The sequence below is a fragment of the Thunnus maccoyii genome, chromosome 9, assembly GCF_910596095.1.
Source record: "Thunnus maccoyii chromosome 9, fThuMac1.1, whole genome shotgun sequence".
Classification (NCBI taxonomy): domain Eukaryota; kingdom Metazoa; phylum Chordata; class Actinopteri; order Scombriformes; family Scombridae; genus Thunnus; species Thunnus maccoyii.
In genome coordinates this window covers 14658890-14683047 of record NC_056541.1, presented here as the reverse complement: position 1 = coordinate 14683047, position 24158 = coordinate 14658890, and the positions used below count along the sequence as shown (strand labels likewise).

The 24158-nt window shown below is 38.2% G+C and overlaps 1 protein-coding gene across 1 annotated transcript in view; it reads right to left on the bottom strand.

The window, feature by feature from the left end:
* oxct1a (3-oxoacid CoA transferase 1a) overlaps positions 1 to 21952 on the bottom strand; it is a 47721-nt gene extending 25769 nt beyond the window's left edge. The window contains exons 1-7 of the mRNA XM_042421996.1: positions 21786 to 21952; positions 20081 to 20189; positions 19545 to 19635; positions 12236 to 12371; positions 11853 to 12002; positions 11537 to 11643; positions 10513 to 10573 (exon numbers count right to left, since the gene is read on the bottom strand). Of these exons, the coding sequence (XP_042277930.1) occupies positions 10513 to 10573; positions 11537 to 11643; positions 11853 to 12002; positions 12236 to 12371; positions 19545 to 19635; positions 20081 to 20189; positions 21786 to 21890 (759 nt within the window). The 5' untranslated portion in view covers positions 21891 to 21952. The remainder of the gene's footprint in view (positions 1 to 10512; positions 10574 to 11536; positions 11644 to 11852; positions 12003 to 12235; positions 12372 to 19544; positions 19636 to 20080; positions 20190 to 21785) is intronic.
* Between the last annotated feature and the right edge of the window lie 2206 nt (positions 21953 to 24158).

Below are 24158 nucleotides of genomic sequence, written 5' to 3'. Positions count from 1 at the left end.
GACAATGAAAAATAAAAATGTTATTTCTAGGAATACAGCTGAAATGTTCATTTTGTTTAATATTAAATCCCAAATTGAGGTACGAACAATAGTTATGGTGATGCACAAGCAGATATTTGTTCTACAAATATTATCTCACAGGTTTAAAAATGTTTTTTACAGGGAAGAGAGGGTAATATTTGTGGGAGAAGGTGAAAAATCTCCCTGCTTACCCAAAGCCAGCTCAGCTGACTAAAAACAGAGGAGGATCATCTGACACAGTAAACCCAGGGGACGAAGCTTGATCCTGGGATCAAAGTCGATAGGGAGTAAGGGTGCATGGAGGAGATGGTTTTGGTGTTGGGAGGGCTTTTGTCAAATCACACACAGAGGTCAAAAGAATCATACACTTTTTAGTGTGTAGAAACAACGTTTAGCCAGATGTCTTTATTTTTAGGCCTATTTCACAAGCTTTGCCTCTGCTGTTGACTTTAACACTCTTACACTGATGATATTTCAGCTCAGCTTATTCTCACAATCTCAGTGAAGCTGCTAAAACATTGGCCACTTACATTGTCTCAATATATCTTTCATAACACTGTAATTTCTCTAACATTTACAATGGCAGCAAAATAAGAAAAGCTACGTGTCATAGCGACCAAGCAATATATTCCTGACAACATAGGTGCACCACCTTTATGTAGAAGGTGTCAGAGACAGCAGCAGAAGACGAGTGCACATAAGAGGTTATTTCTGTCTAAGAAGACACGGTTGGAAATGGCTATTGATTTAAGCAGGGTTGGGTCAACATGACTGGAAAATAGAAATCCCACAAGGAACGCACCTGCTCCTTTCTCCTTAGGTAACATTGTTATAAACTGAGCCTACAGCTTCTACTTATACATGTGCTCAGAGAGAGGTGTACAGTACATATGGGCTCCACGCAATCTTGCTGTCAATTTTTAGCCTGTTCTAGCCTCTCAAATTCATGTCAAGTTCATATTTACAGTTGGCTGTGTTCTTAAATGTAGTGATCCCTGCGATTTTAAGTCAATATAAGATTCAAAGTAAGCTTGGAAGGGATCAATGGTAAGCAGTCTTTGGAGAACTAGTTTTCCTTTATTAAAAAAGAGAGAATCAAAAGGGGATGAGACACAATTTCTTTCATCCCAAAGAGTATTCAAGAGGATAAAGCACTTGAGATGACACAAAATTAAAAGGAAAAAAAGAGGGGAGAGCAACCAAGCACCAGAATTATCATCACCTCTCTGGGGACCAAGAGGGGACTTATCCATGACAACATAATTCTCGCCCTCCCTTCTACTTTTCTGTGCCTCACTCCTGTGTAACCTACTTATTCCATTTACATGAGGGGCAAGCAGCCGTTCAGAGCAAATTGAATTGAATCTCTCCTTATCTCCACTTCCTCCCTCAGCACTCAGCACTGACTGAGAGGAGTCAATGGCTAAGAGTGGATCCCATCTTAGCGTTGTCATGGATACGCAGGCTTTGGTCTGTGGTGAGCTGGGGCCGCTCAGGACCGTAAAGTGATTTTAGACTCTTTTTCTGGTGCTCTTGGTCGGGATATGGTGAATCTCTGATGCTCCACGGTGAAAAAGGAGGCCATGCAAGATGAGATCGGTAGCACGAGAGAATTGATACAGCAGTCCCACACATCCACCCACACCTTTCTCTGGGGGCTCGATCTGTCTTTTGTGAGAGTGATGATTTGCATAGACATCTTCATCAAGCTAGAGTGAGCTCATCATGTTATAAGACAGTAATACAATTACCAGGGGCTTGGGAATCACTAAAAATATTTGGTGGTGGTAATTTCAAGACTTCAGATGAATGAATTTAATCTCTAATTTTGTGTCTTCAATCAAAAGGTGTCAAATAGTTACTCAAAAACCAACAACCAAAAGAAAAAAAAAAAAAAAAAGGAATCATACCTCAGAGATGGGTTCTCCATGTCTTTTTGTTGGTTTTTCTATGCAACACACGCATGCAAACAAACCATGTGTCCAGCTCTATTTTCAATTAGCCTTCCAAAGCTAAGTCACAGCACAATAACAAGCTCATACAATTTAAATATGCTGTGTACATAAAAAAGGCTCTGTTCCTTTCATCTAGGTGATGTGTCCCGGCTGCACCGGTGCTCAGATGTAGTTCAGACAGGATGTGCAACGGACGAGTAAAGGATAAAGCATGAAATTGAAATAATAAAAACACACAAAAATAACACATAAACACACACGCAAATGAGCAGGTGTAAGGAGCAAGCAAAGAGACACATGCATAGACACACACATTGATATTCCCGTATCTGTAGAACGATTTTCACATCAATGAGAGCAGAGAGAGGCATGAAGTGAGCTGGCAGGAGGATAGAGGGAATCAAAGTGCCCTCTGGGGACACACCAAGCATTTGAGAGATTTTGCTTTTTCGTACACAAAGCTACTGGATTGGTAGAATAAACCACCAAGAGTGATGTTGCATAGAGTGTTTCCTCTATGCTTCTTAAACAGTGCTGGAAATATGCCATGTTTACCACTAATGTTTGCACAATGAACATAAAAACTTTTTTTTTCCAGTTACAGTTAGACCATATTTAAAAAAAAGAAAAAAAAGAAAAGAAAAATACAAAAAAAAAAGGTACTTGGGACTCGAACCAGTGGGGAGAAAAATGGACAGTCCAAATATGCCCATAAGAGCTTGAATTATGTTTTCCCATCATAAGTGATGTATGAATGTTGCATAAATGTAAATCATCATGCTTACTATGATTAACATTATGATCAGCACATGATAGTACCGCACTACTTTCAGACAAGGATTTGGATGCACATAGAACCTTTCAGTACCAAACAGACTCCATGCTCTCCCATTGAAGTTATTCATTGGAGCTGATTGCACACATATCGACCATCTGGCTGACTTTCCAATCACCAAATAAATAAACAGGAGCAGAAAAAAGTGCGTGTGTCATCTGATTATATGCATGGTATAATTCTCTCTGGTCTAACAAAATGTTAATAGGTTAACTGCTCCTAGAGGCTACGATGTTCATTACGGCCTCAAATGCAAAAGACATTAAACAAAATCAATGGGGTACATTGTGAATTTGGCTTTTGTAAGTCCCAGCGATGGGCATACAACTATAAAATATTCCTAAGGGGGGTCATCAAGGAAAATTTAATGTTTTTGTCACCAAAACAATTAAAATTAATCCCTTGGCGATCATTAATACTTGTGGCAAATGTAATGAAAATCAGGTCATTCATCATCAATATCAATATTAACATTTTGTATGAATACATTCAAATGTGTGAATGCATAAAAACGTTTTGATCAAATTAATTCAAATGTTTGAATGTAAAAAATATCTGAACAAAGAGATTTAATTTTTGAATCCATAAGGAGATCTGTAGCTGTGCCTGACATTTTGTACATCTGGCAAGTAGTTGTTTGGGTAATATATTTTGGATCATAATGTTGGGTGGACTGACATCTTCATCCTTAGGCTCTGCCACAAGTGGAACAAATACTTTACTCAGGTGGAGTTAAAACATTTATGAAACTTAATTAAACCAACATAAATTACCTTAATAAAACTTCATCACTTCAGAGTATAGAGTTGTCAATTTAAAGCTTGGATTTTAAATTTTAAATCGGATTAAGATACACCGTGACTGAAACACTGCGAACTGTAAAAGCCTGCAAAGAGTTACCTGAGCTTATAGTCTATCATGTCTATACTTTGTGTGTGTGTTTGTATGCGTACTGAGATGCGACAGTAGAAAGAGATGGTGTGACCACAGGCGACAGAGCATGAGGATGACAGCGACACCACACTCTCATTACCCTGTGTATTTATAGCCTCTCCATCTTCCTCCCAGTGTGTGTGCATGTGTGTTTGTGTGTGTGGGCACTTGGCCATGCTCTGCTGCCACTTTCGGGGCTCAGCTCCGGCTCTATCCTATAACCCAGAATACTGACAACATAAGCAATCTGTTTCCTCTCAGTGGAAGCTCGCCTCGCTTGTGACAGCCTTTAGGGTATCCAGAAAATAAGAGACAGCAAGCCAATGCAAAACCTGAAAACATTACAGGAACTAAAAATACATTTTTCAAATGAGACATACTGCACATCAAAGCACCTTGTATCATAAGCATTTGGGATGGACAACTCCACTCCCAGCTCAAATGGCAATGTTTACATTTCAAATAACACGTAAGGCTCCATGCAGTGTGCTTCAGATTCAGATGATAGGCAGCCATCAGGGAACTTTGAACTTAAAGTCAGAACGTATAACATGCAAATTTGCTACTTCAAACATTTCGTTTGTGCACATGTTCAGCAAAGCTGTCTTCCCCTTCTTCTGGCTCCCTTCATATCTTTTTTATGTATACTGTATAATCTGTCCCATTTTCTTCACTTCTGTTCAACCACTCAGTGCTCTACAGTTCATTATTATACCTTAAGCCTACAGTCTGTCACCAGCTATCAGTCATATGAGAGTCAGTGTCAGCATTGACTAAAAGTCAATGCCAACCTGTCAAATTCCTATTGTAATGGAGATGGGCAAATACTGCCAGCAATATCCCAAAAAAGGTAGGTAGTAAAATATGCTAGTTATAAAATATTGATCTACCTTCCTGTTCAGGTCAACACAAGAAAATATCTTCAAATGTTTGAATCTATGCATGACAGCCCTGACCTGAGCAGTTGCTAGCCCACAGAATACATTAGGTGAACTAATTTAATGTGACTTCAATATCAATTATATGTTTAATAAGTTGCACAGAAATATGCACCAGTTTTCTAAATAAGTTATTAAGTAGTAAGCTTGTGGTGCATTATATTTATAAACTATATGTAGTCTGTTTAAGAGATAATGTAGCACAGAATTATGTTGCAATGTCTGAGATGTTAGGAATATTTCATAATCAAGTCTATGGCCTTTACTACTTGACTTACTAGATCCTTAATTCACAGGCTCAGTTCTTGGTCATGTGTGTTCCATTCAAGACAACAATAAATGCATTTTATTGTCCCCTATCACCATTAAGTTGGCCCATTTATGACCTGATTTGTAGTCTTGCATTTCAAGATAGTCTCTGATAAATGGAAAAGTGTAAGTATTAAAGCTACCTGTGTCGCTGTGGCATATTTCCTTCTAACACATGCATACAAATGAGCCTATACACATTTAAGGGGGAAAAAATGATGTCAAAGGCTTTTATACCCATCTGTCCATTGATATTACAGCACTTTGCTGTGGTTGTAGCTGAGCTAGACATGCAATTACCATCATCTGCTCAGGAGAGGTTTCAGTTCAAAGTAAAAGAGAGAAAAAAAGTGACACTACACTCATGACAATGTTAACTTTGTTGCTGTCACATTTTATGTCACACTACTCGGTAGACTGCAATACCTTTGTAGAAATACTAAACACAAAATGTGCCCATATTCTGTTGGATAATCAGTATTTTTAATCAGTTTGGATTCAAAGCCATATTTACATCTGGTTTATTAATCTTATTACATGAGAGCTACAGATCATTTTTGCAACACTGTGGTGAAGATCCAAACAAAGGCTGGATAAAGGATCCACCTAGACCACATTTCCTGACCTACAACTCATGCAAAATACAGACAGAAATTATGGCATTCATTAGACATCTTGTGCACACAAAATCTTATTCATAAACCTCTTTAGGCAGGAAATGGTGGGGAAAATGAGTGGATTTATAATTATTTGCCAATAGTAGCTTGAGTAATGGAGTTAGTCGAGGACACAAGGCAAGAACAAGGCAAGCAAACTCAACAAGGCATAGTAAGTGCTGTAAAACAGCACTGAAAATGTTGGCTGTGATAAATAATTGAAATTCCAGCAGCACGCAGACAAGGCATTATGTACCACAAAAAAGACGTAATGGGTCATGATAACACCTCATCATCATTCCAAGGCCAAATATTTGAGACAAAAAAAACCCACATTACCTTCACCTAGTTCATGTTGCACAATTCATAACTGAAACAACGATTGCCTGTACTTTTTGCAAATGTGCAGGTTTTTTGTCGCAACAGTATTATCTGTTGTTATGTGTTGTTTAAGCTCTGAGGATGAAGGCCATTTATATCCGATTAAACCCCTGGCCTGGTAAAAAGAACAAAACACACATTTGTGCAAACACATTTATTCACTTCATGTACCCGCACCACTGCATCGCCATATTAAAAGAATGCAGTTGAGCCTTTACTGTGACTGATGATCGAACGACAACAGAAAACACTGCTTTGATTCAGTCTCTAGCGTATTGTATCCCACAATGCACTGGGGCCTTTCACTGTACCTGAGATAAGGGAATAACGGGACCAGCTGGATACCATGGAACATTCAACAATTGAATAGCAAGGTTTGGTTGCCTAGCAACCATGGCAGGAGCTGGTGATGATCTGGTAATTTTCAAAGTGCTTTTGTGTTATCTCATTTTCTGACACCCTTTCTGCCTCTTGTAATATAAATTCAGCTTAAAAAGAAGTAGAGGTATGTATCACAATTGGGACGAGAGCTAAAATGATACGCCAGCAGTTAGGGACTTGAGAGAATCAGGTTTTGTTGGTGTTTGTCAATTATTCATCTTTAATAAAAGCATATGTATGAGGACATACCATACTGGGATGTATAATACAATATAATAGAATGATAATTAATATATCATGGAAAAATCATGGAAAATGTTGACATGATGTTTCTTACACAAATCTGGCATTATCCATTAGTTATTGATAAACTACAGTCCTGCTGGACCTTAGTGCTTTAATGTATTATGTGCACGTACACTGCATGTTCACTGAGCCTTAAATGAGGGAGGTGTTCAAAATTAAATAAAAATCAACATATTTTGATGACTGATGGTCATGAATCTAAATTATTATAAATCGTGGCACACATATCAAATGTAAGTAAACCACCTGCAGATCTACTGAGGAACTTGAGTATTCAAGTTAAAAGTTCAATCACAGGTAATTCAAACAACCATTAGAGAGGAGTGGGTCGGCTAAACAAAAATTTCATTCAAGAGGCTAAAAAGGAGGCACAAGCTTTTGCCATGTGTCAAGGAGGAGCTCAGCAGTATTTATGCAATATGCATAAATAATGCAATATGATCATTTAAGAGCTTGCAGTACGCTGGCCTAACCTGACAGAAAACACAAAGTTAAATGAATAGCCTCAAAAACACCTGACCCTGCCTGTTTGTTCCTCTCACAGCCTCAATGAGCTCAGGGTCAATATTGACAGCATATGACCAGATTTATGACCAGGCATGCACTGAATCCTAAAGATAAATTTATTTTCAGAGAGACAGTAATTGCTTCACTATCAGAGATAAAAGGTTCTTAATGGGTACTGCAATACAGGCCTATCACTTTATTGTCACCAATAAGTAGGCTTTTCATAGATAATGTCTATGTGTTTCCTGCACGGCCATAAAAAAGACACTACAAAGCATGGTGGATACAATCTGACAAATCACCTGATGTCAGACACACACTACTAAATCTTACTCATAAATGTAACTCAAAATACATATTTTAAATTCTATTTTATTTTAGATCAGATATCTGTTTTACTTACTGCATTTTACATTAGGAGCCATGTTTTATTTATTATTTACAACTAGAAATATGAAATGGCTAAGTGTCACTGTTAAAGAATTTTAATTTTGGCAGACATAAAACAACTTGATAACCACAGAATGTATTTGTTTTGAAATATACTAAATTCTAATTCAACATTCAAAAATGCTGTTTGATACCGTTTGTCAGGCAGCAGCACAATTTACAACAGATGCCCTACTGCATAGAAGTATTTACTTGACATGTGGATGACAAGTGTCTGAAAGGACTATTTGTTATTAGAACATGACATGAAAAAGGAATGAAATGCAAAAAAATCTTCAAAGACTAGTCTGAGACTGACACAGTTTGTTTGACACAGCCTGGTTTTAGTGATGGCACAGAACATCAAATTGTATTTAAATGGATTCAGTGGATTAAGTTTAGATGCAAAAATGCAGAGCTTTCCTCTCCCAAAATAACATGGTCTGTGTGAGGCTTTGGAATGTGTTTTTGGTGAAGTTAATTGACTGAGATGTGACATTAATTCATTCTATCATAAATAGGCCATTTATAATAACTGTTTTTTTAGGCTACACACCTATGTCTAGTGCTCCATTAAAAAGGCTGTTACTCTATACTGTGTCCTTGTTTGAGAAATTAAGTTAAGCAATTATTTATGAGTCCTTGAGTTTGCTGAGGCTGTGTTCATAACTTTTTCTCAGACCTTGTTAACTGAAGCATGTCAGGTGCATCCTGGCCGCATTTGATATGTGGGATCTGAATCTCGCTCACAACTTGTCACATCCTTCCTTCCCTCTCTCCTTCCTATCATCCCTGCCAACTCTCCACTGTATGGAACCAGAAACTGCATGAAAAAAATCTTAAAAATGCACCTGGGAATGAAAAAAAAGCCCCAACACTTGTATTTATCAGTACAAGTGAAGCCTGGGATAAACAATCGCTTCATCCTCTCCTCTCATCGAAAACAACCTGAGCAGATGAGTCTGGGGGTACAAAACTTGAAGCAGACAATATTAAATCCAACCAATTATGCTTGCATCTCATTGCAGCTCTCTAAGCAGAGCTGCATTGTCATTCATGTCACTACCGTCTACATCACAGCTCCAGCAGACGTCATACAGGCACATTTCTCTGTGGCATCACTGCTGTCAGTGCGACTAGTCTCATTATCCCTGTAGAGTAAACTGGGGAATATCTACTATATCATACTGATTCTTAATAATTCATTCATATCTATCATTGTCATCATGGTCACATGCACATGATAGTGTTTGTTGTCTGCTGTTGTCTTAAAACGAATTAATACCTATGCCACTTACTAGAGATGCACCAGTTGATACTGATATCAGTCCGATACTGACTCAAATAGCTGGATCAGGTATTGGTGAAATTGGGCCGATCTGGTATCAGATAACATTATTTTAATTAATAATAATTCAGTAAATTTATAGCTATGCATTTATCTGTTACATTTTGTTTTACAAAGTTAGGAAAGCAATGTTTAAGTCAAGTTTGGTTTTGTCTTTCACATAAAAGAATGAACCCAGTCCCTTCCACGCAGTGAGGCATATAGCTTATTAATTTAACACTGGTATCGGATCAGTGCTCAGTATCAGCCGATACCTATATCCCAGGTATCGGTACTGGTATTGGGACTGAAAAAGTCAGATTGGTGCATCCCTACTGCTTGCCGCTATAAACCAAATTTTAGCGATCAATTGACCATGAAGCCTCCACATCAGCTCTATAGTCACAAAATTTACTCTCCCAATTTGGTCACAGACATTTCTAATCAACAGCAGTCTAAATCTAAGGTCCAGCAGCCGTGGAATAATTGAAAATGTGCTTGCGCTGTTAGATTTATGAGAGACCCTTTGCTGCCAATTTATTTTCAGAAGGCATCCGTGTTTTATGGTTTTCACACACACAGTTTTTCCCCCTGCTGCTCTCCGAATCCAACGGTGCTTATATGGGAGGTGTGAAGCTGTTTGTGTGTTGGAGGGGCGGAGAGGGAGACCAAAAGACACACACATACATACGCAAAGAAGAAGAGATGAGCTATCACATTTCTAGACTGTCAAAAGCTAGATAAGTGGGCAACCAGACAGATAGAATGAAACTAGGTATGACACAGAACTGAGAGGCCTGAGATGGCAGGATACTCCATTTCTGGCCGTACAGATGGAGGCCAACATCTTTAAACTTCTACTCTATTAATTTTACCTGAGGTCTAACAGTTAGACCACAAAACAAATCTTTGGCCTTACACCTACATATAACAAGCCCGTCTCGGTGGTCCATTCGGCATAGAAAAAAAAAAGATATAACCTTGTTCTTTCTACCTTGTCCTTCGTAGGTGGTTAGATAGCATCCATTCAAAATGATATCTGTGTTTTGTTGCTCTGCTGTCAATGTGATGTATAGGTTGAATACTGCTTTTTTGTACTTGGATTCAAAACTCAAATGATCATTAAAATGTTTTCTTTACTCCACAGGTTCTTGGTAGATGTGGATGGTGAAGAAATTCTAATTCTAGTTGAAACACAAATTCACGCTTGGGCTCTTTACAGATCAGTTTCAGGAGGCACTGAATTAAGAATGGCTTTGATGTAGGATATTTATGTCAATATATGTGGAGATGTATTCTCTAAGCTCAAGATTTTCATATTATTTACATTTTTGCCAAAGGGGACATTTCCAGCTGTGGGGAGCACAATAGCTAAATTTCTAGATATTTGAAGTGTGCATAAGGCATGAAAACCAATAAAGGCAAAGCTGAAATCAATAGATTTTGAGTTGGTGAGTCCACTGATAGCTAAGCCAGCAGATGTTCCAGGTAGACATCAGGGTAAGCGTGTGATTGTGATGTGGGAAATGCATACCTCAACTATGGTGGTTTTGGCTGCCTTGCACATGGGCTGGTTGAAGTTTCTGGCTGTTTTCCTGACATAAAAGAGCAAGAAATATGTTGTATTAAAACAAACATGAGGTAAAGAATTATTTACCAAAAAGCAGAGATGAGCAAGTAAACTCATGATCTATCACTGTGATTTCCATTGTCTTATATCCAGTATACAGTAAGCTGGTAGTTTACTAGAGGACACTGCCCTCTTGTGGAGGAAGACTTTACTACATCTACTCTAAATAATAATGTTCTGTGTCGAAACCAAACTAATTCACAATAATTTGCAACCATGTTGGTTCATATGACCTCTCTGAGGCTGTACCAGACGAGGGGCAGATTTTCCTGATTTATTTTATTTTATTTATTTTACTTTTATTATTTTATTTTGCGTTATAACAACTCGTGAGGGGTTCATTCATGTAAAGGTAAGTTGATGATTAAACTTTTTTGACTCATTGAAAGATCAGATTGTTTAACTGCAATGCTAAATCTGCAATGATCAGTAGCCATATCCTGTGCTGCCTGAATAGTTCTGAATGTAAAAGTTGATAAAAAACATTATAGTTCTTATCTATAGTATATTATTTAATATATACTGTAAATAAGAACTACAGCAGGCTTAAATTGTACTGATTAGAATCTGTCCATATGACCTTCAGGAACTGCTCAGAAGGTAAGGTCAAGGTCAACGTAAATCCTGTTCGCCAGGAACATTTCAAAGAGAAAAAAATATTTTCCACGACCTTCCCTAAATGACTGTTTCATTCTTGCCACATGATACCATATGTGCTGACTGTTGTGCAAACACGACCAAGGTGATTAAGACTAGTCTTATACATCCTGAGGCAGGAAAAAGCTGAATCCTTTACAGGGTAAATACTGGCACCGGTGTAATTGAATATGTCTGTGCTAATGTTGTGTGACTAGTAGATAATTCTGTGTAATTCAACAACATCACAAACTATTTTGTGTGCATTATGGGCTTCCATTTCAGCAGTTACCTGAAAACAATGTTTCCAGCCTTGTCAGCCTTCCATGCCTTGACCAGAGCAAAGTCTCCAGTAATAGCCTTTTCCATGATGTAGTGCCTGCCATTGAACTCCTGCACCTGTGCACAATGAAAATCACAATTTAAGGAGTGAGTGGCACTGAATGCAGTTGAAGAGGAACATGTTGACCTGTTCTACAGCATTATCAGAACTATCCACAATTAGATTTGTTTTTTTTTTTTTTGTTTGAGGGAGAGTCATTACTGCAAGATTTGTTTCCACACACGAGAATGAGTAACAGAAGAATAGTGAAAGATAGTTTTCTCACCTGTCTCTTCTCGCTGGCAATGGCAATGCTGCCATCTTTGTTGTATTTGATAGGAGAACCTCCCTCTTGGATCAGTGTGCCATAGCCTGTGGCTGTGAAGAAGGCTGGAATCCCAGCACCCCCAGCCCTGATCCTTTCTGCCAGAGTACCCTGTGGAGAAAAATGTGACAGATTAGGATGAGACTCAACGGATAAAGGCTCCACCGCATGACTTTGTTTCTGTCAAGTACACAACGTATACAGTGTGAAGTCTGACTATTTGGATATGGGAATTAAACATGTCAAGACTTCTTGAGTGAATTTGGTTTATGAATGTGTGTTTTTCATGTGCGGTTATCTTTTTTTATTTGTTTGTGTGAAAATTCAAGTGCTTTCTGACTAACCTGTGGTGTCAGTTCCACCTCCAACTCCCCTGCCAGATACTGTCGCTCAAACTCTGCATTCTCCCCGACATATGAGGAGATCATCCTCTTGATCTGCTTAGTCTGAAGGAGCAGGCCCAGGCCAAAGTTATCCACTCTGAAGAAAACAAACAAACATAGCTGGTTTTCAGATGAGTTCAACTGCGCTTTATTTCATATATACCAAGACAGAGAAGCTTGGCTTAATACTACAATTTTGATAATTTACACAAAAACATATTCTTCACAAATAAATGAGAAAAAAATAATACAAATTCAAAGTCACACAGATTTATACACAGAACAATTTTAGAAAAAGCAGGGCCTGTATTGACTACATTTCTTCAATTTGTATTGTAGAAAGAAATACATTAAAACACAGTATACTTTTGCTTGTTTTATTGACTTTCAAAAAGCATTTGATTCTGAAGCATATACTAAATTAAACTGTAAATGGCAGCTTTTTTCAAGCTATAGTGTCTCTCTTATAGACCCCAGAAGCTCGTGTTAGGATAAATGATTTTACTATCAATTGGTTTCTAAGGGTTAAGCAGGGCAATGTATTCTCTCCAACATGGTTTGCAATCTATATTAATGGTCTTGTTAACGCTATTGATCAGTTGGAATGTGGTGTGAAGTGTGATGAATTAAATGCTAGAGCCCTTCTTTATGCAGCCAATGTTGTTTTCATTGCAAAGACAGAGGAAAATGTGCAGAAGACAACCATCTGCAAAACACAGAGAAAACAAATATAATGCACTTTAGACTCTCATCACAACCCATAAGTAAGTTAAAATTTATGTTTGGAGATAAGTGCTTAGAGCTTTTATTTATTTGGATCATATCTGGATTTATTTGGAACAGCTAATCTTTCTGGGGCCCTCAGAAAAATAAAGAAAATAAAAAACATTAGAGTTCATATATTAAAATAAATATATTGGTTTTTATCTAGATGGACATATTAATTTTGTAAAAGGGACAACATTGCTCTCTAAACCAGCTGGTGGGGCTTTAGGTGGAGTCATGAATGAAACTAAATGTACCAATTTCGGTTTCTCCACATACATTTATCTCTACCAAGCCTGTGCATGCTCTGTGTTTGGATTATGCTGCTGGGGTGTGGGGATTTGAAACTTACAAAGCCATGAAATACTTTTTGGGAGTAAAAGATTTGCTCAAACCACAGCTGTGGCAGCAGGTGTGGGGTGGGAACCCTGTGAAGTAAGTCGGGCTGTTTGTATGAGTGGACTGTTGAACAGAGTGGTGGGTATGAACAAAAGCAGACTTCAAGAAAATCCTCATGTGGGACACACACACAAATGTTCTCAGGGTAGAGTATGTGCATTTATTTTAAAAAGTAGGGTGTGAGGAAACGGACACAAAGAAAATATTAAAATTGGTTTGATAAGAGATTTTGTTTTTCAGTCTAAAGAAAAATGGGCTAACGGGATTTCGAAATAAGCCAATTTTAGAACATATGGTTTACTCAAAACTGAGTTTAGCACTGAAAATTATGTGAAATTGAATCTGCCTGAAAGGACATTATCTTTGTGTGCCCAAATTAGATGTGGTATCTTACATTACATTTGGAGACAGGATGTTGTTTGTCCTGAAGAACAGGATTGGCTATGTCAATAATGCCGTTAAATGAAGTAGAAAATGAAAAGCACTCTGTTTTGTACTCTACTATGCATCATAATTTCAGAAAGAGGTTATTCAGTAAAACTAAAAAAGGATGAGTTTCTTTTGGAAGATACTATAATTATGAAAATATTGTCTGAAACGCTGTTCGCTGTTGGTCTCCATTCAACTTGACAGAGCTTGAGTAATTTAGGAAAAGAAGTATGGGGAAAAACTACAGTGCAAAGTTGATTCAGACCTACAACACTCAAGGCTGTAATTGCTGCTAAATGTAACTCTATAGTGACTCAAAATATGCAAATATTTATGCATTCAATTATTCTCTGTTGCATTTTTTTATATTAATGTATTTAAATTTGTAGAGATTTGTAGAGGCATTTTTTCTACTGATCAGGTATATTAAATTGTCTTTTTAAAGAATGGTTCAAACAGTTATAAAGGATGTCACAGAATTTCAGACATGGGAAAATCATCATGATTTGACAGCAAGAAAAACTCCTCATTCCTAAACATAGTATTGTGAAACTCTTTCCTAACTTTGTGTGACTGTGGAAAGTTATTGTGTCACCACAGTTGCTGAAATGCTCATGAAACAGGCCAGCAGCTATGAGAGGACTGACTCTGTGAGGCTGGTCAGTCATTAACCCATGAAGGTATAGTCTTCATAAAACTTCTTCATGAAACATACACCAATCAGCCACAACATTAAAACCACCTGTCTAATATTGTGTAGGTCCCCCTTGTGCCGCCAAAACAGCTCTGACTCGTGGAGGCATGGACTCCACAAGACCTCTGAAGGTGTCCTCTAGTATCTGGCAGCACCTTGTTAGCAGCAGATCCTTTAAGTCCTGTAAGTTGTGAGGTGGGGCCTCCATGGATCTGACTTGTTTTTACAGCACATCCCACAGATGCTTGATCGGATTGCGATCTGGGGAATTTGGAGACCAAGGCAACACCTTGAATTCTTTGTCATGTTCCTCAAACCGTTCCTGAGCAATTTTTGCAGTGTGGCAGGGCGCATTATCCTGCTGAAAGAGGAATCAAGGAACACCGTTGCCATGACGGGGGTGTACTTGGTCACCAACAATGTTTAGGTAGGTGGTGCGTGCCAAAGTAACATCCAAATGAATGCCAAGACCAAAGGTTTCCCAGTAGAACATTGCCCAGAGCATCACATTGCCTCCACCGGCTTGCCTTCTTCCCATAGTTCATCCTGGTGCCATCTCTTCCCCAGGTAAACAACGCACACACACTCGGCCATCCATGTGATGTAAAAGAAAATGTGATTCGTCAGATCAGACCACCTTCCATTGTTCCATGGTCCGGTTCTGATGCTCATGTGCCCATTGCGGTTGCTTTCAGCAGTGGACAGGGGTCAGCATGGGCCCTCTGACCAGTCTGTGCCTAACGCTGCCCCATATGCAGCAAGCTGTGATGTACTGTGTGTTGTAATGTTGTAGCTGATTGGTGTATAAAACTGCTTTAAACAGGGTATTGTCTTGTGATACAAGACAAGATTCAATTCCTATCTAACGTGTTATCAAGTATTTCCCATTCTGTTTGATTACATGCATGTTCTCTAAGAACACAGTGCAATCAAATAATATTGAAAGTTCATTTCAATGACCAATTTACTTTGTGTAATACTAAAATTACAAAATATATACAGTATGTACATGTAGAATAATTTCTCTACAATAATTAAGACAAATGCATTTTGCTCTGTCTCTGCTCCTACTAATTGCTGCAGATAGGAAAGCTGAGCTTTGTAAGGATTTGGTTCTTCTTCCTCTTTGTGTCCTGAGGAGCTGAGAACCAGAAACCATTGCTTTGTCCTTAATTCTAATCTCAGGTCAGCTGACAAGATATGTAGGCCATGTGCGCCCAGAATACCAAAAACAGATAACTGTGATAAGTACCCTGTCACACACACTACTTATATTGTGTGTGTGTGACAACTGATGTTTTTTTGTTTTTTCTTGTATATTAAACTCATGTGTATGCATGCCTATTTGAGGACTAAAATCTTGTCAATTTCAGAATGCAACATTAAGTGTCTACAGTGATCTTTAACTTAAATGTTGCAGCATTTTAAACAGAATTCATTCTGTGTGTATTTTTGTGTATTGGATAGTGAGCAGTTTAAAGGCAGACAAGAAACAAGGTCAACAAATGCAACAAAGGTCCCTGGCTAGAACTGAACCAGGGCCGTTGTGGTTGTGCAGTAACTATTCAGCTACCAGGGTCTCATTTCTGAAGCACATGATTAAAACAAATATAAAGCTGGAGGCGGTGGTAGTTCTATCACAGCTCAATAATCTGCTCTGGTGTACAGTTGAATCCCTCTCATCTCAAATTACACTGCATAAAGAGCCCACAGTGTCAGTGTTCTACGAAGTAAAGTGGCTGTGTTCACTTGTTAGTGGTGAGACACACAGCCAGACATTTCCCATAATGCTACACAATTCAAAGGACAAAAAATGCATCACCACCTGTGGTTATTGGTAATGATTACTGTATAGGGACAAAGTGACAGACAACTTTCTCAACCAGGATGTGTATAAATGACACTGTAACCAGGCAGCAGTTCCAAAAGTACATACAAATTATACTTGCCTTTCACATCTGCCAAAAATAGGTCAGCAATGTCTATTGTACAAACAGTGTATTCAATCTCCATTGATAAGTGGGATCATTTTTCCTTTACCAGTACAGCATTCAGTCTCCCCAGTCTGCAAAAATTGTCAAATACATTCCACTTACTTTTTGTTAAGATTCATGTGAGGTCATTAAGGAAAAGATTTCCATTCACAAAAGTTAATGTGTCATATTTTTATTACTTCAACAATCCATATTTATTTTAGGGCTGTAGTCAACCAAAGAAAATCTTAGTCGACTAAAATCGTACATGAGCTTCAACTAATCGATTAACTAATCAACCAGTCGACCAGCAGACTACAGCCCTAATTTATTTGCCACCAGCCAAATACTGATAAACTATGAAAGTGTCTGGTAGATTTCAGATACAAAATAGGCTAATGATTAACTATGAGTGGCTGGCTAATTTGAACATGTATCTGTCAGTGGCTGGTAGATGTTCACATTTTAAAAAGTTAATTTCCAACCTGGTGTTCATATTGTGAAGAGCTCACAGCTGAAAAATATTAAAGTGTCTGGTAGGTTTCAGACACAAAATAGGCTAATGATTTACTATGAGTGGCTGGCTAATTTGAACATTTATCTGTCAGTGGCTGGTAGATGTTCACATTTTAAGTTAATTTCCTCTCTCTGTTATCATGTCTGCATTATTCCTTATTTCTGAGATAATACAAGGTAACACATGGTTAGTGTGAAATCCTTGAAACCACAAAGCAATACTTGTTTTTCAGGTTTCATTGAAAAGGATTTACAAACCATTGAGACATTCAAAAAAGGAGCAAGCAAAGTAAGGGGAGTTTTCAGCTTCAGGGAACTTTATTCTAAAATTAAAATGTTATATAACTACTTCTATCCCCTTCTAGCCCTCGTCCCTCTTCCCTACAGAGCCAGGAATTTTAAACAAGATTCAACTGTGAACGAGAAACCACAGATACACACAGGCCTGAGAGGTTACATAAAACAAGAATAATCACATCTAATACATTCTTGCCAACGTCTGTGTAACTCAATTTTCAACTCCCCTCCCAAGCCATTATAAGCCAGATGCATACCTATCTCTGTCTGTAAGCCCCTGTCAAGCCAGTATTCACAGAGACACAAACATCAAGTGTACTACATGTACTATAGTTCATATAGTACACTTGATGTACTATTTGCAAGTGGTTACAATCTTCCCCAACAACTAATGTCTGCAGAGGGAAAACATTTAGGGGAGTAATGGATCAGATTTAGAGGAAAGGCCAAGCGCAAACACATTTCCATTTGAGCAAACATTTTTGAGTATCTGTTGCAAGAATCAATATTCACCAAAAATCGAAGTCCACAACAGAAGTCTGGTGAAGAGTAACTTCTGTGAAGCACATTAACACACTTCATAGGTCAGTTTTTTTCCCCCCCGGACTAAATCAACTACTTACACAGAGGAAATTTAAACAGTCTGTGCAGTGACTTTGATGTTGACTCTTGTCAGCATAGACAAGTCTTTTCCAAAGTTGAGTCTGCATTTTACTCTTGGCATTGTATGTATATTGCACTTAAGTGAATGATATGATGTTAGCCTTGTTAAAAAAAAACACACACACAAAAAAAGAGTGATCAATTCCTGTAAGTTCCTCAAAAAAGCCACCGTCTAGTTTAACACTCTACCCCTTTGGCAATACCAATCCAGGCACAACCATGCGAAGAAGAAAAATATTTCCTAATAAGAAAAACAGACCATATTGCAAATGATTTCAAAGTGGACCACAGTTTTCTTTTTTTTACACTTTCAGCTTCAAATGTTCTCAGGTATGAAATTCACATTGTACTCTCTGTTTTTTGTTGTGTGCAGTGTGCAGTTTTTGAAAAGCTGAAGATATGCATCTTTTTTTGTATTATTAAGCTTTTTTAACAGCAAACAGCTGACTCATTTTTCAACATCAAAAGCTTAAAGAATTCAGTTATGAAGACTGTAATAAACACATAAAATTATTTGTGTGGTGTTGAAATATATGTGATTTGAAATTTCAGTCTGGATTCAGAGGGAAATCCTTTAATTTTGCAGAATCTGCTTTATATTTTAGTAGAGAAGAGGTGTTGGTCGCTGTCCAAAGTGTCAGTATTGCTATTTAAACAATTAAGATAAAACTACATTTACTGAGTGGTAACTGGGCACACTAGGATTCAATTATAAGAGAATGGTGCAACATGAAACTGGTAAGACAAAGACCGTTTCCAAGTATGCAAGAGAGACAGACAGTATTATGCTAAACAACGCCCAGGAAAATTGCAGTGAAAAGCTCAGTTGCCAGAGTATGTGTACATGTTGCATTTCAGTCTCGAAAAATAAAATGATTTTCTTTCTAAGTTTATCTTGATTCAGGTTTTTCCTAACACTGAAGCATGAACCCAGTGTTTAGCAGAATACATTGATACAAATAACCATTCTGCAGATCAAGCTGTGCACTAAAAAGACAGAACACAATATGGAGATCAGAAGCTTATTGCCATGTACTAGAAAGGAAACCTCTGAAATTATTTCTAGAAAGTCTGTCCCACTGAGAGCAAGGACACAATATCACCTGACTACTGAAGGATTGGCCGTCACGGCAATAAACCTTTTCCTTGTGCCTTTAACTGAGATAACTTATCAGAAGCTAACTTGTTGGCATTTCTCCAGGTCAGGTCAGCCTATTTTAAAACACAGCAAGGTCACCAATATCTCTTCAATATGAGGTTAAAACAGGTCTGTAAGGAGATAAGTTGGAGTAAATAACAACTCAGGTTCAAATCAAGACTAAGAAAGATCAGTCACTTGTATTTGGGACTTTAAATACTAGTGAAAAAGCTCTTAAACATTTAATTTTATTACAAATGCTATGAGACACTTTCCTGCAAATATTCCCAGATTAAGATGTTGAATCCAAACATGACACTATTTACAGGACAGGGGACACCTGCAGGTGTGTTAAGCATGAACCAACATAATACGCTCCCTTCCACACACACTTACCCTGCATTGTTGCTGACGGCAGTGAGACCCTTCACTCCGGTCTTCAGTAAACTGTTGATAAGATTCTCTGGGATACCACACAATCCAAAGCCTGTGTTGAAACATAAAAAATAGTAAATAGAACATATGACAGGATCCCAGTGGCCCGATTACATAGTTAACCTTGAAACAGGCCACAAATAATTGTAGTCCTGTATGTAGCTTTACTCAACTTTTCTAATATTACACTGCACCATTCTGATTTCCCTCCGTCTGTTTTTTCCTCCTCGTGTAGAAGAATGACACAGTGGAAAATGTTCAACAATGTCACAGCGGACTTAACTATAAATAAGAGCTGTGGAATTTGTGTGTCCTGTGTGTGTGGATGGTAGTCAACCAGCACATCAGACACAGTTCTATTGAGATCCACAACAAAGACTGACATACGATCTATTTTCTAACACCTGAGAATTAAATGAATTAGCATAACATTTTAAAGCTGGGCTATATGTAACGATCCTACAGCTTTCAAATGTGTTTGTGAAAGTATATCTTACCCCCCACCAGTATGGTAGCTCCACTGGGGATGTCTTTCACTGCATCTGCAGGATTGGAGTAAAACTGTGAACTTCTCTGGTTGGAGGTGGAAAAGTAGCACCCACAGGTCTGTAGAAAGGAGAGCAAGAGGCATATGAAACTTAAAAAAAAAAAACGTGTTATCTTATTTTTTTCAAATGAAGCTCTATCAGCATCAGTAATTCACTCTAAGTGAATATGGATGAAAGCATATCAGTTTAATGCTTGTAAAACGTAGGTTGTTAGACAATAAAAATGGCCAGATGCCAGAGGACCACTAATATGCTTGTACAGTTTAAATAGCTGATCCAGTTTATTCAGTTGAGGAAGGGAAAGATAAGCAAAACTGCTGAACAAATCCTACTACAAAAGGAGCGGAGATTTAGGGCAGCCCACAGCTGAGAGTCCCAACCCAACAAAGTTAGCTGAGGACTCAAATTTAAAATCCACAATGTCAATACTGATCAATGAAAATTGTGACTGTGGTGCTAAATCAGAATACTCCAATTATTTTGTAAGACGTGTTGTGTTTTGCTTACATTTGTTTCTTGGGAATCTTCAATATTATGGTGCTGATTTTATGTGCATTGCAGTTCCATTGCAAAATTGTCATATTGACATTTGATGATGTATACACCTTGTTATGCATTATTGCTTACTAAACAAAATGAAACATTTCACTACCCATGTTCATATCTGTTCTGTTTGAATTACAAGGATAAATACACCAAGTCAGTTAATGTTAAGCCAGTTCTTACTGTCATCCAGATGATTTACAGAACCACAGGTTCAAGCTACTGTATCGACTGCAGTTTTAACAACACAGGATACACTGATAAGATTTAAACAAAACTTTGACTAATGCATATCATCACTTTCTTCCAGTAGTGTCACCATTACACTGCTGACATTCACTATATTGCTCATAAATTCTGAGACACCTGCTCAGATGTTGACAATATTATGCATTTTGCCACTACACCTAATTTGCTCTGATTATTGCCCTATTGTTATTAGCCAAATGTTGCCCAGATGAGTGTTTTGTCAGTAATGGGGAAATCTGTTGCTTCGATTTTTAGGTTTTGCATGTTCCCTTAAGCATTTCCTAAATTTGCTTACCTCATGAAGAACTATTTAACACCGGATATCACATTTAGCTTGTTATTTATAGCCATGACTAACTTATAGCCAACAGTTACAGTGTCTGTGTTATACACTTATTGCCAAAACAACCATGATGGAAATATTGTCTAGAGTTTGTGTGTAAAGCTATGTTGGTAGAGGAGCACTTGTGACAATCTACAAAACAAACACACGCACACCTTAACAAGCTGCGGGTTTGAATCATGCAAAGACTTTAAATCACTGATCCTTATTCACGTTTCACGTTTGGCATTAGGAAAAGTTACAAACAGTTTGCAATGGTACGTGGCGAGAACCTCTACCAGATTAGGTAAACCAGCAGCTTGAGGTCAATTCACGTTATTATCGATAAAAGTTAAGTTATATGAGGCAAAAAGAAAATGTGGAGATTATTAAATTGCCAAACTAAACTCACAGTATTGTGGACGGCAAATAAAAAGTAAGAATGATATTCTTATTATATAGTGACCTTTTAATCTTGCACAAGCATGTGTAACCGTCTCACAGTTAAACCTGTTTAACGTGACCGCTTAAAATACCGACCTTGCTCAGTGTGTGTTGAGTGAAGTTTAATTTGGTTCTGCGGGGGCCAGATAGGTTTCTGAAGAATAAAGTCTCCGCTCTGCACAGGGTTTTGAGGGCCGCCATGTTTTGGAAGCTACACACTGGCGACGAGCTGAGGAGCAGAGTGATAACACCAGCCGGCAATTGAGTCTGGCTGCAGCCGCAGCGTGGGAACACCCACTGCTTTGATTGGTTCGTAGAGCACCGGAACGCCCACTGTTAAGGAATGCCCACTGTTATGATTGGCTGGTGGGGTACAAGAACGCCCACTTTTTCTTCTTCTCCGTAAATAGGTGTGGAGGGCATTTGTGAAGGGCTTTGTATTCAAAAATATAGGATAAATAGCAAACCTCTCTCTGTGGAGGGCAGCATTACGCTTTTCAGTGTACAGCCTGCCTGAAAATCATTAGAAACAGAATGCCCATGGATGTATAATAAGAGCTCTTATTGTACATGGATGTATAATAAGAGCTCTTATTATACATCCATGGCCTAAGAAGAAGAAGACGAAGAAGAAGGAGAAGAGGAAGAGGGCTTTGTATTCAAAAATATAGGATAAATAGCAAACCTCTCTCTGTGGAGGGCAGCATTACGCTTTTCAGTGTACAGCCTGCCTGAAAATCATTAGAAACAGAATGCCCATGGATGTATAATAAGAGCTCTTATTGTACATCCATGACCTAAGAAGAAGAAGACGAAGAAGAAGAAGAAGAGGAAGAGGGCTTTCTGATGGTGTTTTGACGTTTTTTATGCAGCTGCCATGCACTATCTCATAGTAAATATGTGAATATTTACTCCCATAGTCATTGATTTGTCTTAATTTACCATTATCACTGCATTCTGTGTAAATATAATTTTTGATAACAGTAACAATAGAAAGAAATTAATGAAAATTGTGCTCAAATTAGTCTTTTCAGATCATTTCCAATGTTTCAAGCTCTCACACAGTAAAATCATGTTCTGCAAAATGTAGAGGCCTTGTACCGATTGGCTAGAAAGAGGGACTGAGCTAAGAAGGATGTGCAGCAGGTTAGGGTGATGAAGGATAGGGATGGAAATGTGCTGACTAGTGAGGAGAGTGTGTTGACAAGGTGGAAGGAGTACTTTGAGGGGCTGATGAAGAAAATGAGAGAGAGAGAAGGTTGGATGATGTGGGGACAGTGAATCAGGAATTGCAGTGGATTAGAAAGGAGGAAGTGAGGACAGCTATGAAGAGTGGAAAGGCAGTTGGTCCAGATGACATACCTGTGTATGCATGGAGATGTTTAGGAGAGATGGCACTTGGGGTCAACTTTTCAAAGTAACGAGGAGTGCAGAAGAGAGGTAAAGAAGAGAGTGCAGGCAGGGTGGAGTGGGTGGAGAAAAGAGTCAGGAGCAATCTGCGACAGAAGGGTAGCAGCAAGAGTGAAAGGGAAGGTTTACAAGAGGGTAGTGGGATCAGCTGTGTTGTATGGTTTAGAGGTGGTGGCACTGACAAAAAGACAGGAGGCGGAGCTGGAGGTGGCAGAGTTGAAGATGCTAATATTTTTGTTGGGAGTGACATGGCTCAACAGGATTAGAAATGATTATATTAGAGGGACAGCTCAGGTTGGATGGCTTGGAGACAAAGAGATTGAGATGGTTTGGAAATGTACAAAGGAGAGATGCTTCTTATATTGGGAGAAGGATGCTGAAGATCGAGCTGCCAGCTGCCTGGAAAGCCAAAGAGGAGGTTTATAGATAGGGTGAGGGAAGACATGCAGGTGGTTGGCGTGACAGAGGAAGATGCAGAGGACAGGAAGAGATGGAAACGGATGATCTGCTGTGGCGATCATCCGATCATCCGCTGTGGCAAATAAAAGTCAGTCTGACCATGAAAGTTATGACATCTACTATTTAAAGACATTATTTCTATTGTTTTTATAAATTAATTTATTTTTACTTAACCTTTATTCAACCTGGAAAGCCTCATTGAGATTGATCTTTTTTAGCAGTGTCCTGACCCAGGGTGACTTATGATTTGTAAAGGTTCTTTTCCCTATATATATATATTCATTTTTTTTCTTTTTGTCTGTGAAAAGATCACTAAATGTTATTCACACAACAAATCAAGGCAGATAATAGATTTGAGACATTTACTGGGCTTATAATTAAATACATTTGATCAAATCATACATAATACAGCCAATATGATTGGCTTATACATATGTTGATGAATACACACAGTAAGTACAGACATGGCAGACAAAAAGTCCATCTGGTTGTAGTGCCATTGTATGATAGACTAGCATTGCCTCTTTCCTTTTTATTGTTTTTTCACCAAGTGCTTGTCTTCAACCTTTGTATGGATGAGCTTAAAGGGGACCTATTATG